The 10799-nt window shown below is 35.3% G+C and overlaps 1 protein-coding gene across 1 annotated transcript in view; it reads left to right on the top strand.

Annotated features, from left to right (window-relative positions):
• The first annotated feature begins 29 nt into the window (after positions 1-29).
• The window catches only part of LOC129809401 (serine/threonine-protein phosphatase alpha-2 isoform), a 32363-nt gene continuing 21593 nt past the window's right edge, over positions 30-10799 (top strand). Inside the window, exons 1-2 of the mRNA XM_055859210.1 lie at positions 30-351; positions 704-835. Of these exons, the coding sequence (XP_055715185.1) occupies positions 294-351; positions 704-835 (190 nt within the window). The 5' untranslated portion in view covers positions 30-293. The remainder of the gene's footprint in view (positions 352-703; positions 836-10799) is intronic.

The raw sequence follows: 10799 nt of genomic DNA, 5'->3' as shown, positions 1-10799 counted from the left end.
TACGCATGGCAACCCACAATTTCGATGAGAAAAAAATCATCGGGCAAGACGAAGCAGTCGGTGAATGCTGTGGCGAGTCGATGTATTCCGCCATTTAATCAATTATTTTTCCGCGGTCTACACAGTTTCTCGCAAATATCGGTTTAATTTTCGTTTATATTGTGTTTAATGCCGTGCAAAATAGGCATATACCATTCACACTAGTTCTCCCTGTGACACTTTACCAATATTTGTGGCAGTGTGGTAGCTATTGAAGCGAGAATTTCAATCTGAAAGACACTTTTTGTGCCCCCATGGCAGAGATGGAAGAAAAATATGATATTGACGAGCTTATCGCCAAGTTGCTGGAAGGTAATGCCAATGAATTTGTGATGAAAGTGATGGCAAGACATCCCGGCGTACTTTGGTGGTGCCCCCAGGATACCCGGTGCACGGAAATGGATGCATTTTGACCCGGAATAGGGATGCCAACGCCCCGACAACGTCACTTTTTTCTTCCATGCGAAATTTTCGTTTCCGAAGAAAAAAATGTCGTCTCGAGACATTCTCAAAAAAAAAAAAAGATTTTTTTTCGTCGATGCCATTGGCATGAAAATTCCACTTCCGTCTCCGCAATCTTGAGATTTTTCACCTTTCCCAATCCTCATGAGATTCTCTGCTATCGACCATTCGTTCTAATAGAAATATTACAATATTTCCGCAGTGCGTTTAGCCCGCCCTGGAAAAAATGTGCAACTCTCGGAAAGTGAAATACGTGGGTTGTGTTTAAAGTCCCGTGAAATCTTCCTGTCACAGCCCATTTTGTTGGAACTGGAAGCCCCACTGAAGATTTGTGGTAAGTTTACATTGAAAACTTGTAATTTTACACGTCCGGACGTCCGGGCAAACGTGAGAGAATTTCACGTGATTCCATCAGGGGCTCTTTTCTCGAGTCCAGTCTTGTGGAAGCTTTCAATTTATAGAGAATTTAACTTGGGAAAAAAGTGACCATGGAGAATTAGCAGAGAGAAAACAGTGAGAGACAATGGTCGAGGCAAAAGTATGACCCTAAAACTAAGGCATTTGCGTGAGGACATGAGCTTTTTCTCTAGGCACAGTGATAAATGATGTGAGCAAGAGATTGGTGATCTTTGCATAAATGAAAGAGTGGCGCTTGTCGTCGGGAATGATGATGTAGCCGAGGTGCGAGAACTGTAAAAACGCACACACGGTGCTCTTTTCACGTAAATGGTGAGGTCATGTACCTTGCCGTGTGTTGGACCATCAATGGAAGGAGAAAGTGTCCACGAAAGCCAAGAAAGCCGCACTTGAAAATTTTGCCAAAATTCAAGCCCCCAGAATTTGCGTGCGTAACGCCGTCAAATGTCCAAAAAGGCAGCCCCTCTGCACCTCCCTCTTAGCATTGAGTCACTCATTTCCTTCTTTTTGTGCGCTACAAGAGTTTACATCATAATTTTTGTTGTCTTGGATATAATTCAATGACAAGGGGGGAGGGAAGGGGGGTATAGCATAAGATGAGAGACAAATTGGTGGCCAAGAGAGTCACTTCTTATGGTGTGTGATGGGATAACATTGAAATTGTGCCTCGAACTTAACCGATTTATGTGCAATGGTTATAAATATCGAAATTGGAGGTTCCCATACGACGCCACGCTCCTCTTCTCCCTCACTCTTTATGAAAATGCTATAAAAAGAAGAAGGAATAAATACACATACTCTTGAAGAACGTACTTGAAGAGTCGGAGAAAGCACCAGACGCAAAAGAGTAGGGTTGAAAATTGTGGATAGAATTTTGTTTTTTACATTTCTCTAGAAAAAAAGTCAATTTGGTTTCACATGCATTCTTCTTCCTTTCCTTCTGGCTTGTGCTTCCGTGGAGTTTATATTAGGTCTGGTGTTTTCTCTCAAATTGATTTTTTACTGCGGCTAAAGATAGAGTATTAATTCTGACCAAAAATTCTTGAAATATACTAAAAAAAATTCTCATACATTCTTCGCCAATGTCCTCTAAAGATTTAATAAATTAAAAGTTTTGGACATTTCATTAATGGCATTATACAATGTATTTGCTTCCACAAAAAAAAAAAAGAAAGTTTTGTGGATTTCCTTTAGTCTGCCTTAAAACCCTTTCACTTTTAAGAAGAGAAGACAGCTAATTTGATCGAGATTTATCATTTGCTCTAAAAACAGTCTCAAGTTCAAAATAACCCAATTAGTCCAATTAGTCAATTCAAGAGGAAGTTTGGAATAAATCTTTCAAATACACAAAACTTAAAAGAATCAACGAAATATTCGAGAAGAGAAAACTACATTTTTTGTTTATTTGAAAACTTATTTTGCGCTTAAATTGTTTTATTTGAAAGTTTTTCACTGTAAACTTTTAAGAATTATTGATTAAAACAACAAAGTGTTACCTCGCAATTTAGAGAATGTTATTATGATAAGAAAATAAACTTAGAATATTTTTATAAAGCAAATTTTTTAAAAATGAGAAATTTTAAGTTTCAAAATATATTTCCTACGTGTTATCTTCAAAAATCTTAACATGTATCAAATATATTCTATAGAAACGATGATATCAAAATTGAGCAATATTTTCGAGTTAAATGATATCAAATTAAAATAAACCAATTATAATATTAATTTGATCTATGTAATATATAATTTTATCTATGACTGTCCCCTTCTGGCCTCTACACACTACAGAAATTTATGTCCATATTGAAGCAAAGTCAATACGCTTGCGTAGCTGTTCAACATAGACATAAATTTCTCTATAGTATGTAGAGGCCATTCGACACTTATTCTTTAAGGACGATTTATGCTTACTGGTAAACCATGGTTCATGCTACTGATTAAATTCTTATTTGGTGTATTTTCATGGAAGTTGTATTTATCGCTGTTGAAAACAATGATGTAACGGTAGAAAGCTACATTTTCAAATTTGTTGGAAAACGTTGGATCTTGGTGTTAAAATTATTTAAATCTTTGATGAAGAATCTATTGTTCTAATTTTATATATTACAAAGGGAGAAGTGATACTTTGAACAGGTTTTTAAATATTATAAAGACAAGAAATAGTATAAAAATTTTTAAGAATTTCAAATAACAGTGCCATTCGTGGCCGTTAAAAATGCATAACCCAGCGAGCACAGTTAGCTGAAAAAAGGTGCGTGTTCATCATATTTTTTTTTTGATTCCATCAGCAAAAATGTGCTGACCGGTCAGCAGTCGCCGAACAAAAAGTGCTAACCAAATATATGGCACTGTCTCGCGAATTTTCTTTTAGGATTAGCAGAATTCACCTGAAAATACAAACATTTTTAGCTGAATTAAAATCGGTTAGCTGGTTCACTGGAAATTTCGGATGGTTTGTTTGAAAAAAAAAAGCATTTTTTTAGCGTAAAGTGCTCTCAAGTCGGTCGGTTTCTCAACTCGGTTAGTGGATTTATTTAACCATTTTTTTAATGTGGAATTTAATGTGGAAATGTAATGACCTTTTAATGTTAGCTCTGTTCGACCGTATTATAACGAATATAAGTAAATTGAATAAATAACCCCACTGGCCGAATTGAGGAACCCACTGACTACAGGATACTTTACCTTATCTTACTATATGATATATGCGAAAATCGTCGATTCGATCATCAATTGTGCTAACTACATTTGCTTTGTGTCTGCATTCGTTGCAAACGCCGCGAAGCGATGCATATAAAATATCGACAGCTCAGAATATAAAACAAATAACTCGCAAATGACCAACATTACAGGAGAGGGTTTTCAAGTTGAGATTTTACAGGCCTAGTACAGGATTTTTAAGATTATTAACCCCTAACTTCGGGAATAATTGACTTTTCGGTATAATAGAACCTCAAGTGGGTCAGTGGATAGAGTAGTAGCTCTATGACTGCAAGGTCTCGGGTTCAAAACTGAGCAGCAGCAGAAAAAGATTTCTCATGCCATATCGGCTGTGAATTCGTCTAGTAAATGAATGAATAGTAATGCCAAAGGTGCATATTGGCAAAAAAGTGAACCGCCTAAAAAAAAACAATAGAATAGAGGCTGTTACGAGAATGAGTTTTGACATGAAAGTGATACTTTAGTCGATACAAATATTCACTGTCACTGATCCCAAACACACACCGAGAAGGGCTGCTGTGATATAGTAGTGGCACTGCTTGCCCACATAGCTGTGATATGGAGCGGCTACCCTTACCGGGGGATAAGATAGAATTAGGAGTGGGGAAGCATAAAGGGCCAAATTGTGGCCTGGATGTATCGGTAATCCGAAATGGAGAAGTGACCCCTGTCAATATCTTATCTTCCGGTAGAGGATGTCAAGTAGTACCCGAAAAGCGAAAAAAACAATTTTGCAAAAAATTGATTATTCAACTAATATTTTGATAAATCGATATATAATATATAAAATGGAAAGTATTATAACAATAGTAGAATATCTTATTTTGGATTACACGTGACTTAGTATCTGAAAATCATGGAGAGTGTAACCTGATTTTTGTTAACTCTTTCGCCTCCTTTGGATCTTTGGGTAACCCATGGAAAAACAATTTTTTTGGACTATTTGGAATCGATAAAAATCCTATTTTTGGGGGTGATTATAAACTATAAGGATATGCAAATTGAGGATATTTTTCCAGGAACCCAATTGATTCCTGAGCTTAGGTATTTTTGAATAAAAATCGTGACTTCGAAATTCTTCTTCCTTGCAGATTTTTTCTTATTTTTCAAACCAGAAGGAAAAACCTTCCGGAACCAAAAGATTATGATAATAAACAATTACAAATTGCATAAATTAAAAAAAAGTAATAAAATAGGGAAGTATGTAGGGATCGGTCAGTTAAGAAAAATACACCATCATTTGCTTAAATTAAAATATAAACTCTTGACCAATTTTTAGCATTTTTGTGTATGCCAATTTGAACTCTATAGTATTCCATTTATCTATTGTATGTTTGATTTCTTAATATTTAGAGAAATTAGTAAAAAAAAAATAAACAATAGGTAAAATTGCAACCATCATGTACTGTGAATATTGTATCAGCCACATGAAATCAGATGAAGAGATCGTCCGGGAGTGAAGCAAGTATCGTCCGACAAATAGAACCCCTTCAAAATAATACAGATTTGATTTTTTTTAAAATAAATTTTGTTATTTATAATATAGGGGAAAGGTGCCTGCCTTTGAATGCGACAGCCTTTAAAATGTTTCAATTTTTCTTCTATTTCCCAAAGTTAAAATTCCGTTTTGTTCATCGAATTTAATAGAAAGTAGTTAATATTATTAACAATAGTTCACAAAATAGAATTTTCACTTTGAGAAATAAGAGAAAAATTGAAACATTCAAAGGCTGCCGCGTTCAAAGGCAGACCACTTTCCCCTATTCCTTCCTTTATCAGAACTGACAATTTCCCAACCATCAGGAGTTGTTTCTTTTCGACACTTTCCAGGGAGATTGTTGGTGAAGGGTGTTTGCATCTAATTTTTCACCATAATTCTGATCGTATGCTGTAGCTCGGATTTAGCCCCATGAAATCCACTTTCGGCTCGTTTCGTGATCCTCCATATGCTCAGATTCTTTTCCTTGACTCAGTAAAGACTTACGAGTGACTTTTCTTCTGATTGTCTTCCGGATAATTTATTATTCAGGATCGATCTGGGCACTCCATACCTTCTAGGCGTTTTCAACAGGATTTACCTGCTTACATGGCATCAGCGCAATTTTTCCGTTTTTACTGACTTTGTATGGTGCATTTTAATTGTCCAGGAAGTGTCTTTTAGGCTCTTGAGAAAATTTAATGTGACTACAATAACATCTTGTTTGAGAGAAGTGTATTTTTTTAAAGCGTGATTAGATAGGATTTCGGTGTCTTTTTAAATACTTCCTGGAGGGGAATTCTGTAACGATATGACAATGTCACATGACAGATTTTCGTGATGAATTCGGTCATTAGGACAACATTGAAGGCCATAATGAGCATCGAATAGTCATTTGCAGTTCAGTTTTATTAAAAAAAAACAACTGCTTTTAAAGCTGTCCCAATTCAAATGTGCCTCACTTCTCCCTAGTTCAAGAATTGCGCTAAGCTGGGACACTTAACCACTCTTTTATTATTGCGATTTCTGCTGTGTATTTTTTAATGCGCTTCTGACTTATGCTTTACGATTTTGAAATAAATTTAGAAAAACGTAGCAATATTTTTTTATTAAACTTTAGCATAGAAAATTTAAATATTTCAGCAAATCTTCATATTTATTATGTGACATAAAGTTTATGTTAATTTTTCGTCGTTTGCATCAGCAACTGAGCTATCTGCATTTTTTTAATATCTGCATTTACTATGAACGAGCACGCAGCGATGCGACTTTTGCAACAATTTTTTTGTGAAAAAACTAACAGCGATTTGTTCAAAGTGATGAAATAAGATACAGTAGTGCTTCATTGGAAAAAGTTAAATTTAATACATATATAACTGGAGACATTATCTAAAAAAAAAAAAACTTTTTGATATCTTTTAACAAGAGTCCCAAGAATACTTGTTCATGCACATTGGCTGTAAATAGATACTGCCATTTAAAATTTAGAGAATGCGATGAGGATGAGAATTGAAACAGACAATTGAAACATGAAAATCATGGATGAGAAAGTAAGGGGTGACAGAGATGAAGATGAATCCTTTTAAAATTCGTTACTCGTCTCTGCACACGAGTTCTTCGTATTTTATAGTGAAATTTACATCGTAAAATTTTCAATGTCATCAACAATTGCAATACAATAATGTATAATTAAACATTGAATTTCATATAAAATTATCTCTCTCTCTCTCTCTTCTAGTTTGTGTAATTAATTTTTTCTTCTGTACAACACAATTTTTCTTTCTCCTCATGCATAATATACACACGACCAAATAAAAAAATACAATAAGACAAAAAGAAATATAATAAAAGAAATGATTATTAAATGAACAATAAGATGTGAACGAAATAAAAAAAAAAGAGAATGGTGTTTTTGGATGAAATATTATGTTTTATGTCACCATTATTACACATTTATTAATGTGGAATTGGAGTTGGAGAGAAAATAGAAAGAAAAGAAAAACTTAAGGAAGAATTTTCGCGACCTCCTGACCTCGTCATTTCGACAAAGTTTTGCGTGTGCGTGTATATAAAATATTCACGCGAAAATAAAAAGGAGCATAAGAACAGCCGCGAAGATTGCATGATGAGGCAAAGAAGAACTGTGGAGACCCAGAACCATTTTTGGGATAATAATTTCCCCGTGAATTTCAATACTCTTGCACGCACTGACGTCATTTGCCGTATTCAGTATGATGTTTAGCCATCTCTCTTCAAATATAAAACCATCCACCTTACCCCGGTTTCGCTCTGGCACATCTCCTTGTTAAATGTAACCGGTGAAATGTCCGCGCAAGTTGGGAAGGGTTCGGTTTGGGGAGAGGGATAAAATGTGATACCGGCAATTGATAAATTGTGAGTCAAAAAAAAATACACATCTAACATGTATATAATGTACAAATTATTATTGTTTCATGTACCTGGCTCATTTTATGTGCAAGAGAAGTGAAGGCTATTTTGGGCAGAATACGTTTCGATTAAACCACAAAAATTTATTTCTTGAATCATCAACATTCAAGGAATATCGATCAGGCCTTTTCGGCTATGTTGTATACTTTACATTATGTATTTTATGTATGAGGCTCAACATTACTAATTTGTAAATCATACACTGTATACAGCTTGTTATAGTTCCATATTTGTCGTACGTTCTCTGCTTGTTTGTGGGGCTTTTTTAAACACATTTTTTTTATCTCCAAAAAACAAAAATCGTCACTTTTATCAGCAGTTGTGCTAAATGTATCAGCGATTATCTGATTGTAACATATTCCTTAAATCTATAGCATAATTTTCTATATGTTCATTAGATTTTCGTTAAAAATAACTAAAGTAATTTCAAACTAATTTATCAATCATCAATTATTCCTCATTCGCCAAGAAAGCTAAGTAATTTCAAATTCACGTCCTGAACTGATACTATTTTGCAACTCGTGTATGGATAAGTGCCAATAAGTTTGATGATTATCAAGATCATACGGAATGGAGGATTTTCTAAAGTGTTTGCAAGACGCAAAGGAAGTTAGACGTTCTAGACTTTGTCAATATAAATTTTAATTGTATGTATTTGTCATGTCATGTCTCACTTTGTAAATATTAATTTCTTGTCTATGTCTAGTATTATTATTATTAAAGATATCGGGATATATTTGTTACAATTCAATCATGTTGCCGTATATCCCGTGTTGCACCTTCCCCGCAATGTAAATTCTTCTTCCATGCTCCTGGAGTTTTTGGGACAGAAGCGGTGCATTATGTGACTCGAACTCACAACTGTGTGAGTCAAGCCGCGGATCTATCCGCAAAATAACCAACGGTCTTGTCTATTGCACCACTGAGATCGACTTTGTTTAGTTTGATCTGTAGCTCATAAGGAATTTTCAGTGGTACACCTCATTCTGAGCAATGTTTCAGAAGATAACATCCGAGATTTTTTTTTAATTTGAATTTATTCAAATTTCGATTTTGAGGCACAAATTTTTTAACAGCGGAGTAAAGTAAAAAACGGAAGTGAACCGAAGAACTTAATGTCGTTCGCTGCCGTCTTAGCCCTGGTGACCAACATCAAGAATAAAACAGTGGAATATATGCAGAAAGAGTGTGCTGTTTTATACTGTATACCCTTTATGATTATTTTGCATTTAAAAGTAGGGGAGACTGGGGCAAAAAGTCACAAATTGAAAAATTCAATATCTTACCTACTTATTTTCCAAAATTGATGCACTGGTGAATATTTTCTAAATAATTTGGATTAAATGAATACGGATCCTCTATTTTAGAATTTCACAAAAGTTCTTTTCTCCAGAAATCCTTTTATTAAAAATGGCCACTTGGGGTAAAAAGTAACAAAAGGTATAGAGCAAAAAGTAACAAAAAAGCGAAGCAATTTCTGATGTCTCATGGCGAAAAGAAACGTCATTATCATGTCTCGCCGCTTGTAGTTTGCATTAGCCAAACGATTTGCAGTCTTTTGTATGTTTTTTTTTTAAATAGCTTGAAAAGCGCTTTTCTCGTATTCTCACTTTTCTCGCAGAGAAAACGGTGTTTTATAAAGGTGTAGACGAATAAATTTTCTATGAAAAGGGACAGATAATCCTAACTGGCTTATGTAGGTGAGATTCTTAACGTGAGCTAACTCGGAGTGCATGCAAATTCGATTTAGAGCTGAAGTTGGGAGACGCCATTCAGTTATCTTGAATCAAATTCGTGAAATTATACAAATTTTGTATTTAAACCAAAATATCAAGGATTTGGATGAACTGATAGAAAAGTGATATATGGATGAAATGTAGACCAGAATGTTCTCTATAATTTTCCCATAGAACATGATCTCATCGATTACTCAGAAGCCAAGATAAGCGAGGTTTTTTGTTTCTTAACTCGTTTTTTCATCCAGAGTGCCCCAAGTAGTCATTTGTTGAGCTTCAACTATTTCAAAGAATTGTTGTATTTTGTGGGACTTTCCATTTAAAACCCTATTTTAAGTGTCTTGGTGGAGTAGAGGCAGTCAAATTGGCATCTGAGTGATTTCAAAGCGTTTTTATGGGAAAAATCATTTTTTTCACACTTAAACGGCAAAATCGGAGTGATAGCGTAGTCTGAGCGGAAAATGATGTATGGACGAAATGTAGAGACAAATGTGTTCTACAATTGTGTCGAAGTAATCATCAAAATCGGTTTAGCGACAGTCGAGATAATTGAGGTTATATGATATTGAAATTGGTTTTTCGACTGTGGCGCCCCTGGTGTTGGTCCCACGAAGTTTAAATATTCTAGAAAGTTGTAGCATTTGGTGAGATCTTTCGTTTAAGCCCTCACTCATCAAAATCGGTCACATAGAACCGGAGATATGATTTTTTGAATTTTGTGAACTTTGACCCCTTATATCTCCGGTTCTGTTTTAACCACAGCGCGCATACGCGCCATTTTGGAAACGTCCTAGACTGGACTACAACATACTAAAATTTCATTAACTTGCACAATGCCGTTTTTGAGAAAAGTGACTTTGAATTTCGATGAATTTTGACGCTATCACAGCGCCACCTGTGGTGACTTTTTGAACTTCCATCTGAAAGTGCTCATCGAGACGAAACCAAAAAGGTAAAATTTAGGTCGCTATGTTAATTAGAACCGGAGATAGAGGCCGGTCAATGTTCGAACTTTGATCCCTTATAGCTCGGGTCAGGGGTTATGGATCGACTTAAGGTTTTTTTTGTTTGATAGGTATAATCAACGGCTACAACATACTAAAATTTCAGCCTGATTGCATAAGGAATTTTTGAGTTATTTAACTTTTAAGATTTAAAAATTTTCTTTTTAAAAAAAGCGCCCCTAGCGGTGGTTTTATGAACTTGCGATGTTAGAAGGAAAAGTGGCATTTCACGAGAGCTTTCCAAAAAGCCCTCATTTTTTAAATTCTGACAATTAGAACCGGAGTTATGGCCATTTTAAGAAAATTTTTTTGGACCCTTATAGCTCGGGTCAGGGGGGTCGGGGGACCTTAAGTTTGGTATTGATGGAAAGCTCTAAGGCCCAGCTATAACATACTAAAATTTGAGCCCGCTCGATGCCATAGGGCCGGAGCTATTGAGAAAACAAAAAAAGGGGGGTCTTCAAAATGGCGGAAGGAGGGGTGGGGGGTGGGGGT

This window comes from Phlebotomus papatasi, chromosome 1 (assembly GCF_024763615.1).
Source record: "Phlebotomus papatasi isolate M1 chromosome 1, Ppap_2.1, whole genome shotgun sequence".
Taxonomy (NCBI): Eukaryota; Metazoa; Arthropoda; class Insecta; order Diptera; family Psychodidae; genus Phlebotomus; species Phlebotomus papatasi.
This window is presented reverse-complemented; position numbering and strand designations above follow the sequence as displayed.